Genomic DNA, 27116 nt, shown 5'->3' with positions numbered 1-27116 from the left:
TGAAAGACCAAAGTCCACCTCTGCTGCCTGGCATCTCCCAGAGGCATCTTGTTTGTTTGTTTGTTTGTTTGTTTGTTTGTTTGTTTGTTTGCTGTATTTATGATCCACCTTTTTCTCCAAGGAGCTCAATGTGGCATGCATTAATTCTCCTCCTCCTCATTTAATCCCCACAAAAAACTTGTGAGGTAGGCTATGCTGAGAGGCAGTGACTGGCCTGAGGTCACCCAGGGTGCCCTTAAAATAATGAAATAATTTGTTAAATTGTGGCTTGGAGCTCCAAGCCCTTCCACACCCACTAGCCCCCTGACACATTAGACCTCCCCCCCCCCCCCGCAGGAGTCTTGCTCAGAGTAGTTCACCCCATTCTCCCCATCTTTCAGAGAGCCAGTGCGGTGTAGTGGTTAACAGCAGTAGACTTGTAATCCGGTGAACCGGGTTCGCATCCCTGCTCCTCCACATGCAGCTCCTGGGTGACCTTGGGCCAGTCACACTTCTCTGAAGTCTCTCAGCCCCACTCACCTCACAGAGTGTTTGTTCTGGGGGAGGAAGGGAAAGGAGAATGTGAGCCGCTTTGAGACTCCTTCGGGTAGTGATAAAGCGGGATATCAAATCCAAACTCCTCTTCTTCTTTCACATGCAGACAGAAAATGTTGACCACCTGCTGTAGAATATCAGAGAGGGTTCCTTGCAAATTCTTGGCAAATATTCAAAATAGCTTTCCCAACCTCATTTGTATAAACGTGGAAGAAACATCAAATGGTTTATATACCAAAGGCCTTGGGGTATAAACCATCTGGCACATTTTGCAAACAGCATCCATCACAACTGCAAGAAAAGGCATTTCTAAAAAGCCTTTTAGAGGATCCTGTCCGCTTCAGCTGTATTTATTTCTGTAAGCACGACAGCAACTCCGTTAGGTACGTGAGGGTAAGGATTATATCTCAACAGTGCAGACCAGCAATGGAGTGCTGGAAAAGTGAGGTTTGAGGCAGCCCAGTTTATGAGGTCGTGGCTAAGTCACTGAGCTACACCAGCCCTCAATGCATTACATACATTGGAGCCTATGCATTTTATTTTATTTACTCTGAAGTAAACCCCATTGAGTTTGATTTGGGGTGGTTCCTCAGAAACCGTGCTGAGGTCTGCAGCCACAGTCAAATTTTAGACGGGAGGAAAGAGGCGACTCCATGTCATGAGACAAAGGTTCTTGAGAGCAAAAGCAGTAAGGCCTACACAATCATTCAAGCCTAGGCCTGCTAACTGTTAATTGCTAACAGCAAACTGCTAAGTCACTGTGACTCGCGGCTCATCTTGGGTGATGACTCACTATCCCTGTAACAAGTAGCCTGCCTCTCTATGGGCCTCAGTCAGAGAGCTGTATGGGTTGTGTATGGAGTAGTCTGTGGAATATAGTCATACAGTGGTACCTCTGGATGTGAACGGGATCCATTCCAGAGCCCCGTTCACATCCTGAAGCAAATGCAACCCGCGCCTGCGCCTGCGCGGGTCACAATTCGCCACTTCCGCACATGCATGTTACATCATTTTGAGCATCTGCGCATGCGCGAGCGGCGAAACCCGGAAATAACGCATTCCGTTACTTCCGGGTCACCATGGAACACAACCCGAAAATGCTCAACCTGAAGCTACTTCAGCCCGAAGTATGACTGTACCTCCTTTTGCGTCCAGGATCCATTCCGGAGCCCCAGACGCTCAACAAAAGGGACGCTCGACAAAGCGCCGTTCTGCGCATGTGTGAAGCGCGATTTAGTGCTTTTGCACATGCGCGATTTAGCGTTTCTGCATATGTGTGAGCAGCAAACCCAGAAGTAACCCGTTCCGGTACTTCCGGGTTTGCCATAGACATTCGACGAAATGGACCCTAAACGGGGCAGACTCAAAACGAGGTACAGTGGTACCTCGGGTTAAGAACTTAATTCATTCTGGAGGTTTGTTCTTAACCTGAAACTGTTCTTAACCTGAAGCACCGCTTTAGCTAATGGGGCCTCCCACTGCTGTGCCGCCGCCGCTGCTGCTGCACAATTTCTGTTCTCATCCTGAAGCAAAATTCTTAACCCAAGGTACTATTTCTGGGTTAGCGGAGTCTGTAACCTGAAGCATCTGTAACCCGAGGTACCACTGTACCACTGTAGTGCTGTTGCTGCTGCTATGTAAAGCTAAGGCAGACAGAGTGGCTCCAGGAATCTAGTAAATCACTAGCTAAGACTGTGCCTCTGTGAAGAGTCAGATAGCTGCTATGAGCACTCTGTGTATGCTCTTTGACTATGCTGCTTCTGAGCAAGTTTATTTTCTTCAGTAAAGTTTTGTTCTGTTTATGAAGAAGACTCTGTGTGATTAATTTACCGTTGCGCGACACTCCAAAGGGTACTTAGCCCTGCTCTCTCCCCTTGCTTCTGTGGCTTCTTGGAAAAAGCTACGCGAGGCAAACTGAAAAGCAGAGCAGCCCTGGAGAAGGATCGAAGGTGACAGACAACCTGAAGAGAAAACACTAACAAAGTAAAACGGGAACAGAAGAGAAAACTAAAGCTGGTGGGTGGTTTTGTGTGTGTGTGTGTGTGTGTGTGTGTGTGTGGTTTTTTTTAAGGTGAGAAATGTTTCAACCCAGGAATGTTGTTTTCAAAGGATAAATAAGAAGCACCAGACCCAGATAACATTTTGGATGGAAGGCACCAGGTTGCAAGTGCAGGGGCCCACAGGGGCTTTGACGCTAAACAGGCCAGACTCCTTTACACATCTGTAAACATTGCAGGCAGCAAGTCATATGGCAGAGCAGTCTTGTCAGACAGCACAAGACGTGAAATGTGTATTTTGATTTGACAACGGTTACAGCTGGGTGGGTTATTTCTTGTTGCACTGTTCTGTATATGGCAGGAAGATGGAGGACACAGAGCAGTTCTTAAGACCAACAGCAGCAAAAGGTTCCCAGAGCCTGCGTAGCTCTCTTTGCAAAACAGGGTAAAATACTGTTGTGTGCACCCAATCCTTGGAATGAAGGTCAGCAGAAACTGTGGTGTCTTCAGAATATATGGTTTTATTTACATACAACCTGAGAATAGGGTGGAGGGCTCACAGCACTGACACTCCTGTAGTTCTTGTTTCCTCATTCAGTTTCCAGGGAAGCTCCCAAACTCAGCTTTGGATCCAACACAAAGCTTCCAGGGCCAGTGTGATAAGAATTTTAAAGTCTAAGATATATCATAAATGTTCATAAATGTACCAACCAAGCACATAAATAGATCAGCACAGGAAGACTGACCTGAAACCATTTTTGATCCCCAAACTGACCAAATGTTTTCTCTGCAAGGTCAAAGGAAAATGGAAAAGCCTCCCCTTTGTCTCTTTCCTCACAAATCCCGTCTTAAGGGCACATTTAAGATATGAATAGGGTGTGAGCCTGTGAACTGGCTCAGGAACTAAGTATTTATCATTACAAAAGACTGGCCAGGCTCCCCAGGCAATCCAATCAAGTGACCATTAAATAGGTAACCTGTCAGACGAGATAAACAATGCACTCAGATTTCTGCTGTAGACCGCCTTTTCTGTGATGTAGGTATGATATATCTGGGAGGGATGGTCTTGGGCTACACCCGTTCTGTGGTGTATGTATGATGTATGGAGGGGTGGTCTGGAGCTCCAGGGCAGGGAATTTAAAATGTCTATATAAGGCCTTGCGCGCCATAGTTTGAGGTCCTCCTCCTTTCCTGCGTGTGAGGGGAGACCCTGTTGCAGCAGTTCAATAAAGATCAGGCTTACTAGCTGCTTTGCTTCTCAATATTCTCTGGTTGGCCTCTGTTATTTTCTCCTACCAATAGGGAACCTATGTAAGGACTCTATATGGGCTCTTGGGTACCCCATAAGGGAAAAGGTGCAGACTGATTTTGTTTACAACACCAGCCAAAACCACACACATGTCATACACTGCCAACTTGGCCTATTGTACTGCATCCTAGGATGACATGGAATCTGCCCTTTGTTTCCATAGCAACCTCTTTGGACTAGTAAAAGGAAGTGCTTAACTGGCCATCACCTTAACAAAGATCTGGTTTGATTGGTTTACCTCATACATTTTATTTATTTATTTATTGCATGCACATGCCGCCATTTTCTCCAAGGAGCTCAAGGTGGCGAACATTGTTCTTCAACTCCACCTACAATCCATAAAACTAACCCTGTGAGGTAGCCTAGGCTGAGGGAAGGAAGTGACTGGCCCCCAAGGCCACACCCAGCGAGTGGCATCGTGGGGATTTGAACCCTGGTTTCGCCCAGCTGCTTGCCCAGCCCTGTACCTACTGCAGCATGAGTGGTTCTTGGTATCAGTGAATGTTAGTGGGCATTCTGTGGGCACAGCATGGTTGAGGGCAGGGGAAGGTTTGCAGTTTCAGAGGAGCCCCTAAGGGTAAACACAGGACTATGGGCTCAACCACACTTCTGTTGTGTCTGCATTTTATTCTGTTTGCCCTGTGCTTTCAAGGGTCTGAGGGGTTTTTCGTTTCCCTTGCCACTGCTCACCTACTGTTTACCACTGAATCAGAACAAATGCCCATCTGTGGAAAACCTGATTTATGTTTGTTATCATTCCATGGCAAACAGTGGAGAAAGAAGTGAGGTCACACAACAAAACTTATCAGACCTTTGCCTAGAAAGCCCAGGGCAGGGGGAAGGGAATCTGTGGCCCTGTAGATATTCTTTGACCCTCAGTTCCCGTCAGCTTGGTCGGAGGTGACAGGGGCTGGAGCCCCACAGCGCCCAGCTGTGATGGAAGGCAGCTAGTAACATGCAAGCGTTTTGTCGCCACCGTTTTCGTTCTGCTCCAGATGCAGCCAGCCACAACATTCTAGTTTGGGCGCCCAGCCATGGCTTTTTAATCCACGCCTGAAATCAAGCCAGGAAGGCAGAAGTACCCAGAGCCAAGGGACAGCCGCCCAGCAAGACTAACACCAAGATCGGAAACATCTGGGGTGAGACAAGGCCATTGAGAGCACGCAAGGGGCCTGGAATGGCCGGGAAAGAAATTGCAGATGAATCAGGATCTGCAGAAAGCCAGGCTATGGGGGGCTTCCCTTCCACTCAATTCAGAAGCTGCGACTGACAGGATGGGGCCCGTGTCAGCATGTAAGCCCTCTGCTCAGAGACCTGCACTGGTTGCCCATTTGCTGCCACGACAAGTTCAGGATAATACAATATAAGCCCTTAACAGCTTGGGACCAGAGATCCTCTTACTCCATATACGCCCACACTACTAAATCAACACAATCTGCAGAGCTGGCACTGTTACAGGTGCCGTATGGCACCCATTCTGCATCCGAAATAAATCAGCATCTTGGTGTGATGGCACCTGCCCTTTGGAACTCCCTGCCTATTGACACGAGGCAGGTACCATCGCTGTACTCTTTACAGAGCCTGCTAAAAACATTTTTGTTTAAACAAGACTATCTAGATACAATGGTACCTCGGGTTACAGATGTTTCAGGTTACAGACTCTGCTTAAGAGGGTTAAGAACTTTGCTTCAGGATGAGAACAAAAATTGCATGGTGGTGGCACAGCAGCAGCGACAGGCCCCATTTGCTAAAATGCTACCTCAGGTTAAGAATAGTTTCAGGTTAATAACGGACCTCCAGAACGAGTTAAGCTCTTAATCCGAGGTACCACTGTATGCGGAATGTTTACATGTGTCTTAATCTGGTTTTTAGCTTATTGTTGATTTTAATTATTTTTTGAATGTTTTCAATAGCTCTTTTTAACTTTTTCCTGATAACTTTATTGTTTTGCTCTTTATATAAACCCCTTTGAGAATTATTTTTTTTTAAGACAATCAATGGTATATCAGTTTTATGAAACAAACAAATAAATACATAAATAGCCAGAAGGAGGCTTAGACTACCAGCCAGAGCTGGTTTTCTTTTGCTCCAGAGGGTAGGACCCGGACCAAGGGATTCAAATTGCAAGAAAGGAGATTCCAACTAAGTGCAGTACAGTAGACACTCGGGTTGAGAACATGATCCGTGTGGGATGCACGTTCACAACCCGCAGCGGCATGTCTGAGCATGCGCAGATTGTGATTCGACGCTTCTGTGCATGCGCAAAGCTCAATTTAGCGCTTCTGCACATGCGCAGCCGCTAAAACCCAGAAGTAACCAGATTTGTTACTTTTGGGTTTTGGTGGTCTGTAACCCGAAAAGGGGACGCGGGTGGGGCTGTGGGTTAAACCACAGAACCTAGGACTTGCCGATCAGAAGGTCGGCGGTTCAAATCCCCCCGAAAGGGTGAGCTCCTGTTGCTCAGTCTCTGCTCCTGCCAACCTAGCAGTTCGAAAGCACGTCAAAGTGCAAGTAGATAAATACTTCCCGCTCTGGCGGGAAGGTAAACGGTGTTTCCGTGCGCTGCTCTGGTTCGCCAGAAGCGGCTTAGTCATGCTGGCCACATGACCCGGAAGCTGTACGCCGGCTCCCTCGGCCAGTAAAGCGAGATGAGCGCCGCAACCCCAGAGATGGCCACAACTGGACCTAATGGTCAGGGGTCCATTTACCTTTAACCTGAAGAAACTCAACCTGAAGCATCTATAACCCGAGGTATGACTGTATTCAGAAGAACAGTGGGAGTCACTTGACAGTCGAATGGACTCCTTTGGAAGCTGGTGGACTCTCCTTTCCTGGTGGTTTTTAAAGTGAGGTTGGACAGCCCTCTGTCAGAGATTCTCCTGATTCCTGCGTTGGAGGGGGCTAGATTACTCTTTGGGTCACTTTCTTCCAACTCTACAATTCTATAAGATTAAGGGCAGAAGTGGTAGGGGTTTTTTGTTCTTTCTTTGTAAAGCCCAGGGGGGTATCTTTAGAATTTTGTGAGTCTGGGGCCTAAAAAGGGAGGAATCAGTACCATAGCCACCTGGATCTGCAGAGGGAGACCTAACTTTGCACATGCTTTGTTAGGTTGTGGGTGAACATATCAGACGACACAGTGATTCTTCAAACAGCTCTTGTTCATTCAGAGGCCAGAACAGAACTGAACTGAAGGGTTCAGCCAGCCTGCTTATATAGAGCTCCAGTACAACGTAACTGTAGCAACTTTCTGTAACTATCCAATCACTGAATGTCACTTTCGATCCCTTATTTGCATATGTGGACCTGAGTGAAAACTATCTACAGTATCCCCCTGCTGGCCCAGGGTGAGAACTTCAGTACATAACATGCTCAGAGTAGTCACCTTCACTTACTGAAGGCAGGTTCCGGGGCTGAGGGCAGCCTCACCTTGTCCCAGTTGGATAAGCAGCATGAATTTCAGGGGAAAGTTTGCAAGAAATGCATTTCAGGGTTTGCTCTCTCTTTCCCCCCTTCCTTCCGCCACCTTCTTCTCAAGGAACTGAGGGGGAGCAACATACCACAAGCTTGGCAAATCTGGAAATAGACTGCAGAGGGAGACCAAACTTTGCACATGCTCAGCTAGCGCTGGTATTCATTTCAGAAGGAAAGGAAAGGAACTTCTCTTTAAGAGGCAGAGGATGAAATGTTATCTGCTAGGAAGGCAACACAGTTTACTTTGTTTGCAAAGAGTTAGAAGACCACGCTGGCATCCTCCTTGAGACTCGCCTATCCTATCAGAAAGCTCTCATCATTAGTCACCCCAGGGGTTTGGTTTTCCTGTTGCAAGCTGGCATTTTGAGGGAGTAGCAAAGGAGATAAGCTGCTCTTCTTCCTCTACACAGCTTAACGAATCAAAGAATGTAAAGCTCATAAAAGAGGGCTGTGGAAGTGAGAACCAAGGCTGGGCCCAGAGAGGGTCCTTCTAGATTAGGTAGAAGCAGAAGTTTGCAGGTGGCTATGGAGCTACTTAAAGGGATGCGGGTGGCGCTGTGGGTTAAACCACAGAGCCTAGGACTTGCTAATCAGAAGGTCGGCGGTTCGAATCCCCGCAATGGGGTGAGCTCCCGTTGCTCGGTCCCTGCTCCTGCCATCCTAGCAGTTAGAAAGCACGTCAAAGTGCAAGTAGATAAATAGGTACCACTCCGGCGGGAAGGTAAACCGTGTTTCTGTGCGCTGCTCTGGTTCACCAAAAGCGGCTTATTCATGCTGGCCACATGACCTGGAAGCTGTATGGCGGCTCCCTCGGCCAATAAAGCGAGATGAGTGTCGCAATTCCAGAGTTGGCCACGACTGGAACTAATGGTCAAGGGTCCCTTTACCTTTTTATGGAGCTACATTGCATTAGATTTCTCCACCTGGGTGATGTCAGCCCAGTCTCTTGCTTCACATTGTTTTACCACTGCTAAGGTTGGGGAGGGGAGACCTTTTGGCAGGAACAGTCTACCGTCAGGAAGGGCCATTTAAATGTGGAAGTGGAGGGAGGGAGAGAGATTTGGCCCACTGGTCACGCTAATCACAAGCAAGCCCCATTGAATTGAACATGAAAGGAGGTGGCGCACCACTGTGGAGGGCAGCAGCTGGCTAGTGCCCACTGTGGTGTCACCAAGCACCAGGCTTTTGCATGGTTCTCAGTGAACCTTCTAGCCAGCATCTTAAAAAGCAGAGACATCACCTTGCCAACAAAGGTCCATATAGTTAAAGCCATTGTTTTCCCAGTAGTGATGTATGGAAGTGGGAGCTGGACCATCAAGAAGGCTGATCACCGAAGAATAGATGCTTTTGAATTCTGGTGCTGGAGGAGACTCTTGAGAGTCCCATGGACTGCAAGGAGATCAAACCTATCCATCCTTAAGGAATTCAGCCCTGAGTGCTCACTGGAAGGACAGATCCTGAAGCTGAGGCTCCAGTACTTTGGCCACCTCATGAGAAGAGAAGACTCTCTGGAAAAGACCCTGATGTTGGGAAAGATGGAGGGCACAAGGAGAAGGGAACAACAGAGGTCAAGATGGTGGGACAGTGTTCTCAAAGCTACCAGCACCAAACTGCGGGCGGCAGTGGAAGACAGGAATGCCTGGCATGCTCTGGTCCAGGGGGTCACGAAGAGTCGGACATGACTAAACGACTAAACAACAACAGTGAACCTTCCACAGAATAAGTTATTGGTGGATTGGGCCCCCATATTAATCAGTGAGATGCGGCCATAGTCATTGGGATTTCTCCACCTCAGAAACTGAGGTCTTGGCCTCTTGAGAGTGGGGCACTGGGGGGAAGGAGAGAAAATCCTTCCAACTCATTTTCAGTTTGGTAAGCTGTGGAACTCCTTGCAACTGGGTATAAGGCCAGAAAATGTTGGGACTTTTTGTATACGGGAGCTTGCTTGGAGAAAAATGGGTGTGGGTGTGCAAGGAGTCTGCCAGTTTCACCCACCCCTAGAGCTGCATGCCTGCCTTGCGCTGATGGTATCACTCACTTCCTGGCCTGGGGCATAGCAGCCATCATGAGTAATGTGGGCTGAGACTGGCAAAATGTGGTGCAAAAACACTTGACAAAAATGTGCACCACCTTGATTTTTAAGACTTGCCATGGGTAGCTACATTAATAGGTTTGATTAATCAATTGAAAACATTTGTGTATGCCTAAAAAAGGTGTCCAAAGTTAAAGATGCTGCAAATGAATTATTTTTTTTAATATAGGTGTTTATATTTTATTTTAAAAAAAGAACTGCAGGTTGCCAAGGGGCCTCTTTGAAGTCTCTTTCTCTCCTACCTGTGAGACAGAATCAAGGAACGAAGGCCTCTTCCAAATATGATGTCAGCTGCCTAATGTCATCTAAAACTCAAAAAGTGTTTGCCCTCCTGCAAGACAGTTTTAGGTTTGGGGGGTCAGTCTAGGTGACATTTGTGGATGATGCTGGACCTGTGAGGTTAGGACCAAAGAAAGAAGCTTGTTGGAGCAATCAGGCCAATTTCTCTGCCAAGGAGAATCGGCATCTTAAAAGGGCGAGCTCTGTTGCCATAGAGACAAAAGGTGGGGCTTTTCCCACTACAACCGGCCAGCTGTCTCCTCACCTAGGAGGGCCAGGGCTGCGTGTGAGAGAGTTTTGGCTGATGATGGAAGCTGTAGTCTCAGTCTTGACCCCTTGGGTCCATATTGGAGGAAAGGAAGAGTTATTCCCAAATATTAGATAAATAAATATTATTTCTGACTACATAGGTTCAACTTGTAAAACACACAGAGCATTTAACAAAAAAATATATTCGGTCAGTTAAAATGCAAATTAGAATGCTTTTAGTAAGAAAGGCAAGGGACATGGGTGGCACTGTGGTCTAAACCACAGAGCCTAGGACTTGCCGATCAGAAGGTTGGCGTTTCGAATCCCCGCGACGGGGTGAGCTCCCGTTGCTCGGTCACAGTTCCTGCCAACTTAGCAGTTTGAAAACACCTCAAAGTGCAAGTAGATCAATAGGTACCGCTCTGGTGGGAAGGTAAACGGCGTTTCCATGTGCTGCTCTGGTTCGCCAGAAGCGGCTTAGTCCTGCTGGCCACATGACCCGGAAGCTGTACGCCGGCTCCCTCGGCCTATAGAGCGAGATGAGCACCGCGACCCCAGAGTCGGCCACGACTGGACCTAACGGTCAGGGGTCCCTTTACCTTTAATAAGAAAGGCAAGCAATCTTGCAAAGAAGTGTTTTTGTTTTTAATAACGGTTGCTGTGAATAATATTAATTAATAAATAAAATTAAACTATTGTTTTTCTAATTCTTCTGTGCTAATCAGTCACAATCCAACTTAAAAGCCTCACTTGGAGGGCAAGCGATTATGTCACCACTCTTCAGCTGAAAAGGCCTCCTCTCTCTCTCTCTCTCTCTCTCTCTCTCTCTCTCTCTCTTTACCAGATGTCTTCTAAAGATGTGGTCAGCCCCAGAAGCACCTCTGTTGCAGATCTCAAGGATCTAGCACAGGGGTCAGCAAACTTTTTCACCGGTGGGCCGATCCACTGCCCCTCAGACCTTGTGGGGGGCCAGACTATACTTTGGGGGGGGGGGAATATGAACGAATTCCTATGCCCCACAAATAACCCAGAGATGCATTTTAAATAAAAGGACACATTCTACTCATGTAAAAACACGCTGATTCCCGGACGGTCCGCAGGCCGGATTTAGAAGGCGATTGGGCCGGATTCAGCCCCCGGGCCTTAGTTTGCCTACCCATGATCTAGCATCTTCCTATGGAGAAAGGGCAGTCCTTCCAAAAGATGGCTTTATTTATAAAAGAGAAGAAAGAAGGATTAATGGTTTTGTCGACTGAATTTCCATGTACGGAGGCAGTTATCATTGTATAGAAAGCTGATGGGTCCTGGGAACAAACAAGGTAAGGCCATCACTTCCTTTTTTTTAATAAATATTTTATTAAGTTTTACATAAAAAAATGAAAGAACAAAAAATGAACACCAACACCAAAGAAAAGAAAGAAATACAATATAACACAAACACAAAACAGCAAAAAGTATCAGAAAAAATAAAAAAATAAAAACAATTTTATCTTCATTATATTCCTTGCATTAACTTATTTCTCTGACCTCCCCAAACCTCCCTTCTCTGTATTCCAAATCATATATTCAGACAACAAATCCCTTCCCTCTGTCTTACTTAATTTTTATCTTAATTTTAGTATCTTAATATTACTTGATTTTCTTGTATCTTAAAATATTGGGTCTTTTTTAATTTTTAAACTTTTTACTAATAACCTTTTACAATCAATCAGATGTCATCTAACATTCATTGATCTTATAATATTTCTGTAGGTAATCTTTAAACTTCCTCCAATCTTCTTCCACCGTCTCTTCTCCCTGGTCTCTGATTCTGCCGGTCATTTCAGCCAATTCCATGTAGTCCATTACTTTCATCTGCCATTCTTCCAGAGTGGGTAATTCTTGTGTCTTCCAATACTGTGCGATGAGTATTCTTGCTGCTGTTGTGGCATACATAAAGAAGTAAGGCCGTCACTTCCATTCCCCTGCTTTTAGGATCTCCTGGGTCACCCAGCTGGTTTATTTTTTACAATGTGAATGCTGGATTAGAGGCAGACCCTTGGTCTGATCTTACAAATCCCCACTAGGAGACCTGCGAATTCACAGGGGTAGCTAAATGATTAAAAGCTTTGGAGTTATGCTGATCTCTTCCTCAGGCGAGTTGCTCCATGAACTGAAAAAAATGCAGACCCTAAAATATGGACATTAAAGTCTGGCAAACCAACTCCCCTCCTTTGCTTTTAATGGGGGGTGTTATGTACTGAGTTGAATAGGATCCAAACTGCAGCAGTCTGATTGGTCCTAGAACAATAGGATCCAAATGCAGCAGTCTGATTGGTCCTAGAACAATAGGATTCAGAATGCAGCAGTCTGATTGGTCCTAGAACAATGCAGCAGTATGATTGGTCAGCAGGAACCACCCAATCATGCTCCAGATAGAAGTGAATCCACAACCTGATTGGCTCACAGTAGAATTCCGGAATTAGCCAATCATGTGCAGCCCATTATGTAAATAATGTATATAAGACAGATACTTTGAGGGGACATTCATTCATTCCTCCTTACCACTATGAGCTGAATAAAGAGCATGAAATCACTTTGCGACTCTGAGTATATTCCAGGGGGGGCGTGTTTCCCCACTCCGAAACACACAGTTGGGAGAAGCAGTCTGTGCAACTCAAAAGCTTGCACATTTAAAAGATGCAGGCTGTGTAGACACTGCTGCACATTTCCACCTCTGGTGGGGTTTGAAGCTGAGGACACAGTCCATAAGTATCCTGTAGCTTCTTAGCTCATAATCATCATTAATAATATTTATATACTGCTTTATATGCAAAATCCCTGAGCACTTTAACACAGCAAGATAAATTTTTAAAGGAAAAAAGAAAATGTACCATATATACAGCATTTTAAACAAAAAAATATATAAAAACACCTCACATCACAAAAAGCAAAGAAACTGTCAATGATGATGGATTTTTATTAGGTAGATGAGGGAATATAATTAACTATATCCCACCCCACCCCCCCAGACCTACATGTGTGGATCAACAGTCAAAAGGATCAGCTTTTCAGCTTGTTTTTAAAAGCGTGGGGCTGAGCAAAGTTTAAAATCCCATCTTAAGCGGTTTAATTGAAAGCAAAGGATTCAGCTCTTAGGCTGATCTCCCCCCCCCCCCGCCCTTTTGTAACCCCATTTATCAAAGAAACAAGCTGCAGACTGAAAGGTAAGTTTAAGACATATAGTTTATACACAGTCAAGCCATTGTCTTTAGCATGTTGCAGGCCCCCCATCATTCAGTTTGTACAAACACGACACACACACACACTCACACATGACATACGCGACACTTCTGTTATAAATTCATAGAAAATCAGCCGTACATCGGATCTGTACCGTTCCACTTTATTTTACTCCATGAAGGTAGGGCTATCAAAGGAGGGAGACTTGACACAAGGCAGCCAACACATCCGCAGGGAGCCCTACCCAGTTGGCATGTCAACCTTGATGGTCCTAGACAGAAGATCATGACACTCACAAAGGACCTGAATATGGAAGTGGATTCAGTACGGACTGAAACAAAGGACAGTGACCAGCCCTTCCCTCTGAGGGCAGGAAACAGTCAACTCGTCTTTGTCCTCAGGAATGTAATCATATGGGGAGGGGGAAAGGAAGAACCGGACAGGTGACAAGACACTCAGGTTACCACCACAACTCCTCCCTGAACCCCTCCTCTTTGTGATGTATCATGATGTAGTTATGATGTAGTCTTAGGGGCGTAGCATGGAGGATTAGTAGCTAATAAAAGTTGGGGTCTTCTTTGGTTCGGGGCTTCCATCTTGTTCCACCTTGTGGCAGGTGGGAGTTCTGTTGCAACAGTCTTCAGTAAAGACCCAACCTACTGGCTGCTGTTTTTCCTCTGGTATTCCTGGCTGGTGTCCTTGTTTTTTTTTGTCCAAGGGAGCCCTCAGATTTCTCCGTTAACAAGCAGCAACAGCATTAAAATAAATGCAGTAAAATACTTGTGTTTACAGTAAAAACAGCTTCAGGCTTGTGCCTAATGCTGGAGCATGTTTAAAAGATAAACCCACAACAATCCAGTTTCCATCCATTTGTAAAATGGAAGCCAGACCCTCCAAGTGTCCCTGTTTTCCAGGGAAGTCCCAGATTTAGAGAAGCCGTCCCGGTTTCTGATTTGATCCAGGAATGTCCCACTTTTCCTTAGGATGTCCCTATTTTCATTGGAGAAATGTTGGAGGGTATGGGAAGTTGCAGCCAGGCTCAGGCGTGTCCATTTCAGACAGCCATTGCACATGTTGAGATGACTGCAGGCACTGGCAATGGCTTCAGTGAATTCGAGCTCTGCATGGGGAAATGAACTGGGCAGTGGGCACTGGGTGAAGAAGGCACCTCCCCTCTGGAACGCACAGCATTATGTGATTTGAAAAGCAGTGTTGTTCAAATTCAACAGCAAATAATAGCAAATGCAGATGTGCACATCTGAGACAGAATTTCCTGCCAAAACAACTGTATTTGCTTTGCTGGCCTGATATGTAAGAAGTCAGGGGGCAAAATAGCTTGGATTCCTAAGACGCAAGAAGCAGGAATGAATAAACAGTTCAGTTCACCAAACAACGTTGTCTCGTTTCTGAGTGAGCAGAAGCTTAAGAGGAAGCCATATGCTTCGGACTATTTGTCCAACTAGTGTAAGAGAGGCTTCTCAGTGGCTCCTAGCCACAATGGCTATGCTTCAACTCCTTGGCTGGAGGCTGTATGCAAGGAATACCAGTGTAATAAACGAAAATCTGCCCTTATTCCCTTATGGGGGACACAAGTGCCCTTATAGAGTCCTTTGTAGGTTCTCCATCGGTCAGAGAAAATAACAGAGGCGAACCAGAGAATATTGAGAAGCAGAGCAGCTAGTAGGCCTGATCTTTATTGAACTGTTGCAGCAGGGTGCTCCCCCCACACACAGGAAAGGAGGAGGACCCAGAACCCAGGTGTGCCCGCCCTTATATAGACATTTTAAATTGTCCTGGAGTCCAAGACCACCCCCAGAAACATCATACATACATCACAGAAGGGGTGTAGCTCAAGACTACCCCCCAGACACATCATACCTACATCACAGAAAGGGGTGGTCTACAACAGAAATCTGAGTGCATTGTTTACCAGAAATCTGTTGTTTACCTCCTGTCTGGCAGGTTACCTGTTAATGCTTACTTGACTGGATACCCTGGGGAGCCTGGCCAGTCTTTTGTAATGATAAATACATAGTTCCTGAGCCAGGTCACAGGCTCACCCTATTCATACACAGACATACCCTTAAGACAGGATTTGTGAATGAAAAGACAATGGGGAGGCTTTTCCATTTTCCTTGACCTTGCAGAGAAATTATTTGGTCAGTTTGGGAGTCAAAATGGTTTCCGGGCTGTTTTCCTGTGCTTCTTCAGACATGTGGTTTATATATTTATGTACGTGTTTGCTTGGTACATTTATGAACATTTATTATATACAGTATATGAGACCTCAATTTTTTATTTTACCAGAAACCACAAGAGGAAAGAGGTCACTTGTGTTTGTGTCCTGCTTGCAGATTTCCCACAATGGGCATCTGGTTGGCCACTGTGAGAACAGGATGCTGCAGTAGATGGGCCACTGGTTGGATCCATCAAGCTCCTTATATTCTTCTGCGCCCTGGGAGTAATGGGGCTTGCAGTCTAAAAACAGCTGGAGGGCACTAGGTTGGGAATGACAGCTCTACTCACCAGGGTTTCTAGCAGAGAAGGGTGTGGGTTACCTGATGCCTTCTAACAGGAGGTGTTTGGGATTGAACCTAAAACTTTCTGCATACAGAGCAGATGCTTTGCCCCCGGGGTGCGGGCAGAAAGAGGGGGAGAGATGACCAAAACAGAGAGAGAGAAATGAAAGAGGTGGCAGAGAGAGTAGGAGGTGGCAGAAGGAGAGGTGGAGGGAGGGAGGCACAGAGAGAGGGGGGAGGGAGGGGAAGGTGATAGAGAGAAAAAGGTGTGGCAGAAAGGGATGACACAAGAAAGAGACCAAGGGCTTGCAGAAAAAGAGAGAGAAGGAGGGTGGCGTAGACAGCCAGGAAAGTGGTGGTAGAAAGAGAATACAGTAGTACTTTGTGATGTTAACGGGATCCGTCCTGGAGCGCCGTTCGCATCCTGAATGGAATGTAAGATGCATCTGCGCGTGCACGGGTCACGTTTTGCTGCTTCGGCGCATGCGCGTGATGTCATTTTGAGCGTCTGTGCATGCGCAAGCGGCAAAACCTGGAAGTAATGCGCTCCGTTACTTCCTGGTTACCGTGGAGTGCAACCCAAAAGTGCTCAACTTGAAGCACATTCAACCCGAGGTATGACTGCACAGTCATACCTCTGGTTACAGGCGCTTCAGGTTGCATGGTTTCGGGTTGCGCAAGTGCGCCAAACCCAGAAGTACCGGAACAGATTACTTCTGGGTTTCGGTGCTCGTGCATGTGCAGAAACACTAAATAGCACTTTGCGCATGCGCAGAAGCGCCAAATCGCAACCTGTGTGCGCGCAGACACCCTGCTGCGGGTTGCGAACATGCCTCCCGCACGGATCACGTTTGCAACCCGAGTGTCCACTGTATTTATCCCTCCAGGTGCCAGGTATGTGGGCTGAACCCTTGACAGCAAAAATGAAAAGCATAGGAATTGGGCCGCAAAGCAAGTCAAGCTACAAAGCAAGCTGGCTTCACCCTTCCTAGCCCACTTAAGAAAGAATCATGAAAGCAAGTGTAAAAGTAAGATTTACAAAGTTTATTATCATGCATTGGTTTGTAGCAACATTGGCAGTAAAAACCATGAGGGCAAAATACTTAAATTTACAATGTAACCTGCTTCAAGCATGTGCCTAAAATAGGAGAGAGCGGGGGCACATCTGCCTCCAACACTGGTCAGAGGAAGAACAGGAAGTACTTGATGCGTCTTCCTCTCCAGGAGAGGAGAGGAAATGACATCACACAGAGCCCTCTCTGCTAATTTTATCTGCCTATCAGCAATACGGATGCGGGTGGCGCTGTGGGTTAAACCACAGAGCCTAGGACTTGCCAATCATAAGGTCGGCGGTTTCAGTCCTTGCGACGGGGTGAGCTCCCGTTGCTCGGTCCCTGCTCCTGCCAACCTAGCAGTTCAAAAGCACGTCAAAGTGCAAGTAGATAAATAGGTACCGCTCTGGCGGGAAGGTAAACAGCGTTTCCGTGCGCTGCTCTGGTTCGCCAGAAGTGGCTTAGTCATGCTGGCCACATGACCCGGAAGCTGTACGCTGGCTCTCTCGGCCAATAAAGCGAGATGAGTGCCGCAACCCCAGAGGCAGTCACAACTGGACCTAATGGTCAGGGGTCCCTTTACCTTTATCTTTATCAGCAATACAGCTCTTTGGTATTAGCCCCCTCATGCTAACTAGCAAGAACACACATTTGTTAGGTTGGGCTGCTAATCTCCCGCAAAAGGATGGTGGGAAAGAGAGAGTCACAGAAATCAAGGGGGGGGGGATACTTATTTGGGCAGTTGCTCCAGGCTCTTCTACTTTAAGCTCTGTCCAGTCCTGGCATGTTTTCCTGCTTTTTCTTTCAGGGGACTCTCTCATTTTGGTGCAGCAAAGCAACCTTTCATAAACCAGCTTGGCTAGGGCAGGGGGCAGAGGCGGAATCTACTGGTCAGGGGTGGGAGCACAACCTTGTTGATAATCCCGGTAATTAGCAAAAGCAAGACAAGATTAGGTAAAATAAGAAGAAAAAGGGCCTGTTGTCATTGCATGCCAGCAACTGGATTCAGTGGTTTTGGCATGCAATTTTGAAAAACTTCACTGCAGAACAAACAGTGGGAAGGAGTAAATTTATGGTGGGACCGTTGAAGAACTGAAAACATTCCATTCTGTGCACATATTATGCCTGGCTCTTAAAAATTGATGGTGGCTCCCAGGAATTTGAAGTACTTTGCCTAACCTTAGAAGTGACTTTGAAGGGTTTTAAAAAATGGTTCCATTGTTCCATTGTTCTCCTCTGGGTAAATGTGGAGGAGGAAGGAAGGGGAATGGCAGAAGGCTTTGTATTTTGTTAGGGTTGGATGAGAGAGGGGACCAGCCTTTGGCAAAGGAGATCTGCAGCTGAGTAGCTACCAGGTTAGCAGAAACAGAGAAAGGTTTTTCAAAACACTAGGGGACATCTAATGAAGCTGATGGTTGGAAGATAAAAAGAAACCCTTCTCATGCAGCCATAGTCAGAGTATGGAACCCCCTCTCACATGAGGCAGTGATGTCAACAGAGACAGGTGGCTTCAAAAGAAGACTGAACTAATTCATGGAGAAGGAGAAGGCTATCAATGGCTACTAGGCAGTGTGGTGTAGCGGTTAGAGTACAGGATGCGGATCTAGGAGACTAGGGTTTGAATCCCTATTCAGCCATTAGGCTCACTGGCCCCTCACTATATAATATAATAATAATAATAATTTATTATTTATACCCCGCCCATCTGGCTGGGTCCCCCCAGCCACTCTGGGTGGCTTCCAACAAAACACTAAAATACAATAACCTATTAAACATTAAAAGCTTCCCTAAACAGGGCTGCCTTCAGATGTCTTCTAAATGTCAGGTAGTTGTTTATCTCTTTGACGTCTCATGGGAGGGTGTTCCACAGGGCAGGTGCCACTACCAAGAAGGCCCTCTGCCTGGTTCCCTGTAACTTGGCTTCTTGCAGTGAGGGAACCGCCAGAAGGCCCTTGGAGGTGGACCCAGGTGTCCGGGCAGAACGATGGAGGTGGAGATGCTCCTTCAGGTATACTGGACCGAGACCGTTTAGGGTTTTAAAGGTCAGCACCAACACTTTGAATTGTACTCGGAAAAGTACTGGGAGCCAGTGTAGGTCTTTCAAGACCAGTGTTCAAGACTCACTCTCAGACTAACCTGCCTCACAGGGTTGTTGTGCAGATAATGTGGGCAGGGATCTTCCTATGTTCTCTCTTGGGGGATGAACAACATATGTTGGACTCCTAATTCCCATCAGATTCAGGCAGTGGCTCCAGGCTGGTGGGAGACCAGTAGTCCCCTCTTCCAGGCCCCCATGGGGCTCCCACCCCTGGAATAAGCCTCACCATAAGCGAAAACAGGAGGGGGCTTGGAAACTTTTGGACCTTGCCCAGGCGAGTCGCAAGACTGAGTCAGTCAAGGGAGGCCTTGTGAAGACCTGTTGCAATACAGCTGCTGCTTTGATGACAGATGGGGGAGGGGGAGTGCCGCCTGCTTTTGCCCCAAGGTGTCTGTGGGGCCCAGGAAGCTGCGTGTGATTCTCCTAGATAACACAGCTCAGAACCCCCGGGTTCAGTCCTCTGCATCTCTAGGTAGGACTGGGAAAGGTCCCTGCCTGAAACTCTTTTAAGAGTTGCATTTGTAGCCCTGCACAGCAGCTGCCCACACACACACTCACACCCAGTCTTAATTTAGAATCCCTTTCAAAAAATAGCACTGGCTGTGCTGCGGAAACTTTCGGTTTCCTCTGTGTCCCAGGCTGGTGTGGCGTTGGTGCTCTGGCATGCAGGAAAGAGCCCTGTGGGTGTCTAAAAAGGTTACCCACTCTAGCCTAAGACTGCGGCCTCCGTGGCCAAGGTGCCGATGTTCAGGTGCATAAGGATATAAGAAGATCACTGACATTCTGCTTCCTTGGATGCCCATGAATTATAGTGTTTCGAGAGAGGAAGGAAAACTTTTCACTTCCCACTTTCTTCATGCTCTTAGGGCTATGTACGCTTTTGTCCCTCTGCTTTCCCTTCAGGGGAGGGGATCACTCTTTAGGGCTCCATTGGAGCAAATGGCAATTGGGTTTCCCACAGATTCTCATTTGTTCCAATTTGACGCTAAAGAGCAGGTGTTCCATGAGAAAGGAGTGGGGCTCAGACTAATGGTTTTTAGGGGAAGTGTGGAGAGCCCTTGTTTGCCTTTTACATCCCGGGTGTCTGGGGGTCAGGCCTTCCCAATAAAGGACAATCAATATTATATATTGGGAGTGATTCGTATCTTTATGCAGCTGCCTTGTTTTATACTTTCTGGCTGTCCCATGATTGTGTTATAAAGTTTTCTGTGTTATAAATCAATCATGGCCGGGAGTAGTTTCTTTTTGTTTTCCATTGTATTCATTATCAATATAAAAAAATGGTGTGGCATAAGTAAGTTTTTATTCTGAAAGTGTGGCCCAGAGAAAAAAGCTGAAGAACCACTGGTCTAACTGTTGCACTGCTGTAACTGCTTTGAAATGAGATAGTTTATATAATCCTAAACAGATGCAAGGGAGGGGGGCAGATGCAATTGCTCACCCGCTACTCACTTTCGTAGAGGTGACAGCAAAGTTGTGAAAGTTGGCTTGCTTGCTCTGTGTGTGTGTGTGTGTGTGAAAACACTAGGTCACCACCAGGAGTGCCAGCTTGGCTCTGTGACCGTGGATGCCCAGGGCTGTGGATGCCATGCAGTGTGCAAGGCCCTGACACCAAAATTTGTGGGTGCCTGGGCCCTTCATGGGGAATTTTTTCGGTGCTCGGACACCCAGGGCCCCAGCACCTATGGCTACCGCACAATACCAGAAAACTCACCAGCTTGTCCCTTCCAGCTTTTGGGCAGCTCATGTGTCACACTGAAAGACTTGCAAAAAGACACCCCCCCAGGAACACCAGAAGAGCCTGCAGGATGAGGCCAATGACCCCTGTAGCCCAGCGTCCAATTAACAAAGATGCCTGTGGGGAACCTGTAGGTAGGATCCTGGCACAAGAGTGCTCTCCCATCCTGTGGCTCTCAGGAACTGGTGTTCAGAAGCATTATTGCCTCTGACAGCGGGAGCAAGGCCATTGACTGCCTTTACCATCCATGAATTTGCCCAGTCCTCTTTTAAAGGTGGTGGCCATCACTGCCTCCTTTTCGAGGGAGTTCCACAGTTTAACTACGTGCTACGTCAGGAATTCTTTCCGTCTCCAAAGAAGAACTCAAGAGCCCACCGGCACAGCCTGTGCAAACGCAGGCAGAGGCAAGAATCAGAAGGAGGAGCGTCCCACGGGGCGGGGACTTTGCCGGGCTGCCTTCGGAGCCCACAGCAGGCAGGAAAAGGCACAGCTATCTGCCTGCTGGATTTACCGTGCCTGGAGGCTCTCTCCTCTTGCAATGAACTGTAAGTCCTGGCCAAGCGCCTGGCCGCTCCCTGCTGCTGCTGCTGCTGCCCCCTCTCCCCCCCTCCAACCCCCAAGGACTCTTCATTCTCACTCCCACCACTAACCAGCTTCCTTCTTTTTCTGACTTTGCAGGGCTATGCTGCTCTCTTCCCTTGGTGATGCTGCTGGGGGCCAGCCCTGGAAGCCTCAGCACAGGTAGGGAAACTCTTCCACCACAACCACCACCACCAAGAACACCTGCAAGCTTTTGCAGCAAACAGCTTGTGCCAGTGAGACCTGGGCAGTGTGGGTGAGAGACACACACAGAGAGAGACTAGGCACGAATGTGTGCCCTGAGGTCTCTGAGGTCAGTGGCACTGGTCATTCCTGGGTGGCTGTGAGAGGGCTGCAGTTGTTGGTCTGCAAAAGGCATGGATGATACCCTCCCTCCCAGTGGTGTCTGGCTGACCACTGTCAGAAACAGGATACTGGGCTGGGGGTGGGGGAAGGGTTGGTCTGATCCAGCATTTCTTCCCCCTTGCGTTTTTCGGGATGGGAATTTGATTGGAACCAGGTCTTTGCTACAGAAGAGCTCCGCTGCGGAATACGCAGGAGAGGTTGTACTTTCACACATCCTGAATTAGGAAGCAAGAGGCTCCAGGGCATGAATATCTGGCAAAGAGGCAAGGGTTGCTTCTGAGAGGTGCTTGGCTTAGTTGTGTGGACTCGAGACCAGGCTCAGAGGAGATAGCGCATCCATTTCGGTGAGCCTTCCTTCACCTGGTGCCCGGGGACTACAATTCCCATCAGATCCAGACTGCTGGCTGAGACAACTGGGAGTTGTAGTCCAAAACATCTGGAAGGCACCAGGTTCCAGAGCACAGACATGTGGGCGTGTTGTGGAAGTTACGGCATGTGCTTAAGTAACTTACAAAGCTTTTATAATTCACATTTTCCATTGTTGCTCTTTCATATGATAATCAAAACCAGTGCGCATGTGTGTGTGTGTATTAAAGCTTTACCCGTAAGTTAAAAGAAAAGAAAAGAAATGATATAAACATTAAAAAGATTAAATTGTATTTGACATTGATATATTAAGGATTTTTTAAATTTGCAACTCAATATATAGTACAGGGTATATAATTTATATATAATTATTTTCTGCCCTTAAATATTGATCCTGTTTCTTTCTGTTATTTCCTTCTGTAAGATACTAAGCCTTTTTAATTAAAAAAAGGTTATAATAATTTACAAATAACTGTATGGCATTTACAAGCAATCCATAGATTGAAACCCGAAGCCTTGCATTCCTAACGGAGGAGAAACAAACCCCATTTTTCTACAGCCTTACCATCTGTCTACCTGCCTTCCCTCTCTCTAATAAGACTTGTTAATTTAATGCTATCGATCTTCAGATAACTGCTAATCAGTTGAGGGTGCTGTATGGTTTTTCCAGTTCAGACAAATTATCATTCTGGCAGCTCGTTACAGATGGCTATGATGTTTCTGAGCTATTTCTGAGAGCGAAATACTTCTAAGATGTCAGATGAATGTGCTGCAGTGAACTTCCTTTGGGAAACGGTACGTGAAACCCTTAGCGGGCAGAGGACTGTGCTTTTGTCTTTGGGTGCTCAGGGCCAGCTCTGGAGGTAACCAGGCAAAGCGCCCCAAAGCAGGCTCTCCGCTGGTGGTGGAAGCATCTGTACTGGGTGTGTTCCCCCCCACCCCGTGGGTAATTAAAAGGTCTGAGGCTTGGGTGCCAAGCATGCGCCTGAGGTGAGTGACTTGAGGCTTCCAGCTGTGGAATTCTATCCTAGAATCATAGAATCCTAGAGTTGGAAGAGACCACAAGGGCCATCGAGTCCAACCCCCTGCCAAGCAGGAAACACCATCAGAGCACTCCTGACATATGGTTGTCAAGCCTCTGCTTAAAGACCTCCAAAGAAGGAGACTCCACCACACTCCTTGGCAGCAAATTCCACTGTTGAACAGCTCTTACTGTCAGGAAGTTCTTCCTAATGTTTAGGTGGAATCTTCTTTCTTGTAGTTTGGATCCATTGCTCCGTGTCCGCTTCTCTGGAGCAGCAGAAAACAACCTTTCTCCCTCCTCTATGTGACATCCTTTTATATATTTGAACATGGCTATCATATCACCCCTTAACCTCCTCTTCTCCTGCAATTGGAAAGATTTTAAGGGCTCCGGCTGAGGCTGGTGTGAGGCCTCCAGGCCCTTGGGCCACACAGAGCGCGTGGGTGGGCTTGGCCTGAATATCTAAGGTCCTCTGTCCTTCACTCCTCACTCCCCACCCCTCAAATACCTCCTTTCTTTTTAACCCCTGGTGGGTTGAGGAACTGACCCCTGGGTAACCTCAGTGGGAAATGAAAACAGCCAGAGGTACAGCTCAAAACCCCCATCTTGTTCAGAGTCAGGGTGTTCTCCAGGCTGCTGCTACTGCTTTAAAGGAGGGATTCAAGTCTGTGCTTTCAGTTTGCAAAGCGTGGCAAAAGTGCTCTGCAACCAATTCACCTTTTAAAAAAAGAAACAGGCTTTTTGCAGTTTGGGATGCGATGGAGAGAGGCATTGGAAAGTGTAGGGTGAGCAAAAGATGAGCAGGAATATGTGTAAGGACTACTTGAGCAAATCAAGATGTATAATAGAATAGTAGAGTTGGAAGGGACCCCAAGAGTCATCTAGTCGAACCCCTGGCAATGCAGGAATCACAACTACAGAGTTCTGCTTAATAAACCTCCAGTGAAGGGGAATCCTCCACTTCCCAAGGGAGTCCACTGCACTGTCAAGCAGCTCTTACCGTCAGAAAGCTCTTCCCAATATATGTGATGAGTGTGGGATCAATGCTCAGAAAAGACTGAATATGAGCTAACTCTGCATATGCTAGACACAAGCTATTGTTGATGGATGGATGGATTGGATTTGCACTGGGTTCTTCTGCTAAGAGGGGCTTCCATAGCAACATTTGATAACAACCGTTAAAACAGGACAGTCCCTGCCTTCACCTGGAATAACATGACACAAGGGGAAAAGGGGCGTGGAGGGAAGAGGAAAAATCAAAACACAGATTTCTAAATAAAATAAAATAAAATAATTAAAAATTTCCTTCCAGTAGCACCTTAGAGACCAACTAAGTTTGTTTTTGGTATGAGCTTTTGTGTGCATGCACACTTCTTCAGATACACAGAAACAGAAGTCACCAGACCCTTATATATAGTGGGAATAAGTGTGCAAGCACATGGAAGCGCATACCAATAACAAACTTAGTTGGTCTCTAAGGTGCTACTGGAAGGAATTTTTTTATTATTTTATTTATTTTGTTTTGTTTTGACTACGGCAGACCAACACGGCCACCTACCTGTACACAGATTTCTAAACACTTTCCCCTATATTGACCCAATGCTGACACAAGACGTGCCTGATGGAGCTGGCCTCTCACAACAGAGCCCAGTAATTATGTTTGCTCAGTAATTATGGACCTTTTCAGTGTTGGCTCCCTTTTTGTGGAAAAGTCTTGCCAGGGTGGATCCTATGGCACTACCTTTATCTACTTTTAGGCGCATTTTTAACTTTTAACTTGCATTTTTAACTCTGGCTTTTGGACCTCCATTAGAATCTTTTCTAGTACTTGTGGCATCTTTTAGTGAGGAAGGATCTGTAAGGCCTGGCTGTTACCTGTACAGGTGTGGTTTCTAAGTTTTTTATTGGCTGCGTTCATTGACGCTGGTTTTTATCTCTTCACATTGTGTTTGTTACATCACTTTGAGTCACTCTGGTAAGAGAGCGAGTAATATAAAAGCAAATATTTATTTATTTGCTGCATTTATATCCCACCTTTTTCCAAGGAGCTCAAGGTGGGGTACATAGTTCATCCCCCTCCCCATTACTATCCTGGGAGGCAGGTTAGGCTGAGATCATCCAGTGAGTTTCATGGCTGAGTGGGAATTCGAACCCTGGTCTCTCCCAGGTCCTAGTCTAACACTCTAACCACTACACATCATTGCCTGGAGGAGTCCTACCAAAGTGGCCTTTCAGCTCTTCCAATCCAGGTCCCTCCTGCTGCAAACCTCTCCCTACTGGAGCTGCATTTAGGTCAATGCTGTTCCTCCTAACCCCTTTTTGGCACCAGTGATCACCTCTGCTCCATCACCATTGGCACCCATTGAGCACCCACAACTTCAGTTGCTTGAGAGGAATTTGCCTCTGAGCATGTGAAGAATTCTTTCCCCTAACCCCTGATTGCCAGCCAACCCCCAAGTACCCAAGGCTTAGTGGGTGATAGAGGCAGAGAAAGAGTTTCGTTGCATCCCCTTCTCATTCTGCATACCAAACACCTTCCTCTCGCCTACTTTCAAGTTGTTTCCCTGTTGCTAAATTCTAAAACCTACAAAATACAGTGGTACCTCGGGTTAAGTACTTAATTCGTTCCGGAGGTCCGTTCTTAACCTGAAACTGTTCTTAACCTGAAGCACCACTTTAGCTAATGGGGGCCTCCCGTTGCTGCTGCGCCGCCGGAGCACGATTTCTGTTCTCATCCTGAAGCAAAGTTCTTAACTTGAAGCACTATTTCTGGGTTAGCAGAGTCTGTAACCTGAAGCGTATGTAACCTGAGGTACCTCTGTACAGACAAAGGAGAGTTATAGAGGTGGGAAGAAGAGCGGGGGGTCAGGGGTCGGGGGTCAAGGCTAACTAAACAGCTCTCACAATGAATATTTTAAGCATTTATTACAATCTGGCATGTTGCAAAAAGGGGAAACTGCAAACCTAGCAACTTCTTTATTTTTTTAAAAAAGTTCCCCAGAGCTTCAGAGTTTCTTCATGTATCCTTGTACTCTAGTTTTTCAATCTGGGTCAGTAGAAAAGGGGAAATGGGACCTCATGGCATCTGCATCCTGATAACCCCACACTATAAATTCCTGGAAGGCCTTACAGAATGTGCAGAATGAAATGGAGAACCCATCCACACTTCCCGTTGTCTCGTGGTTTCTTCATTTGTTCTGTGATTTCAAGCCATGGGTCCTGGAGGTTTTTGCTTTCCCTCGCCACTTTCCCAAACTCACTGCTTATTGCTGAATCGGGACAAATGCCAAATGCAGAAAACGTGATTGTTGTTGTTTAGTCGTTTAGTCGTGTCCGACTCTTTGTGACCCCCTGGACCAGAGCACGCCTGGCACTTCTGTCTTCCACTGCCTCCCACAGTTTGGTCAAACTCATGCTGGTAACTTCGAGAACACCATCCAACCATCTCATCCTCCGTTGTCCCCTTCTCCTTGTACCCTCCATCTTTCCCAACATCAGGGTCTTTTCCAGGGAGTCTTCTCTTCTCATGAGGTGGCCAAAGTCTTGGAGCCTCAGCTTCAGGATCTGTCCTTCCAGTGAGCACTCAGGGCTGATTTCCTTCAGAATGGATAGGTTTGATCTTCTTGCAGTCCATGGGACTATCAAGAGTCTCCTCCAGCACCATAATTCAAAAGCATCCATTCTCCAGCGATCAGCCTTCTTTATGGTCCACCTCTCACTTCCATAGATCACTACTGGGAAAACCATAGCTTTAACTATACAGAACTTGGTTGAAAATGTGATTAACATTGACCATAAAGTGTGGGTTTTCCTGGGGAAGCAGTGTGACAAAAGAAAAGCCTCTTGGACCTATGCCTAGAAATGATGGGGCAGTCAGAAGTGTGGGTGAACCCATTGTTCTGTGGGGCCCTGAGGCATTGTTGCCATAGAGTCAAGTAGCGACCCCCCAGCCCACTCTCTGATTAGCTGCCATAAGGCAGCAAGATAAATTCCTGAAGATTGGAGCTTCATTCATCAAACAGTAGCAAGAACAACAGGAACATCATGCAGAAGGTGTGTTTGCACATTGTAATATGTGGATTCCACAAATTGCAAGACATCCTGGCGATAGCTAAGAGAGCAGAAGAGCTTTTATTCCAGCATCTGACTTATCTATTTATCTATTCCATCTGTTGGTGGGCTATCCACAGGCACACTCATATTTTCAGAAGCTCCAGGAAC

At 46.7% G+C, this 27116-nt stretch overlaps 1 protein-coding gene across 2 annotated transcripts in view; it reads left to right on the top strand.

Annotated features, from left to right (window-relative positions):
* The first annotated feature begins 19423 nt into the window (after window positions 1-19423).
* Window positions 19424-27116, top strand: part of PTGS1 (prostaglandin-endoperoxide synthase 1) — a 45790-nt gene continuing 38097 nt past the window's right edge. Inside the window, exons 1-2 of one of the 2 annotated variants that reach the window (XM_083423089.1) lie at window positions 19424-19432; window positions 21251-21301. In XM_083423089.1, coding sequence (XP_083279215.1) covers window positions 21265-21301 — 37 coding nt within the window. In that variant the 5' untranslated portion in view covers window positions 19424-19432; window positions 21251-21264. Of the gene's footprint in view, window positions 19433-20987; window positions 21106-21238; window positions 21302-27116 lie in introns of those variants that run through there. The other variant, XM_083423088.1, reaches the window with a different exon arrangement.

This window comes from Podarcis tiliguerta (assembly GCF_965153285.1).
Source record: "Podarcis tiliguerta genome assembly, chromosome: Z".
Taxonomy (NCBI): Eukaryota; Metazoa; Chordata; class Lepidosauria; order Squamata; family Lacertidae; genus Podarcis; species Podarcis tiliguerta.
This window is presented reverse-complemented; position numbering and strand designations above follow the sequence as displayed.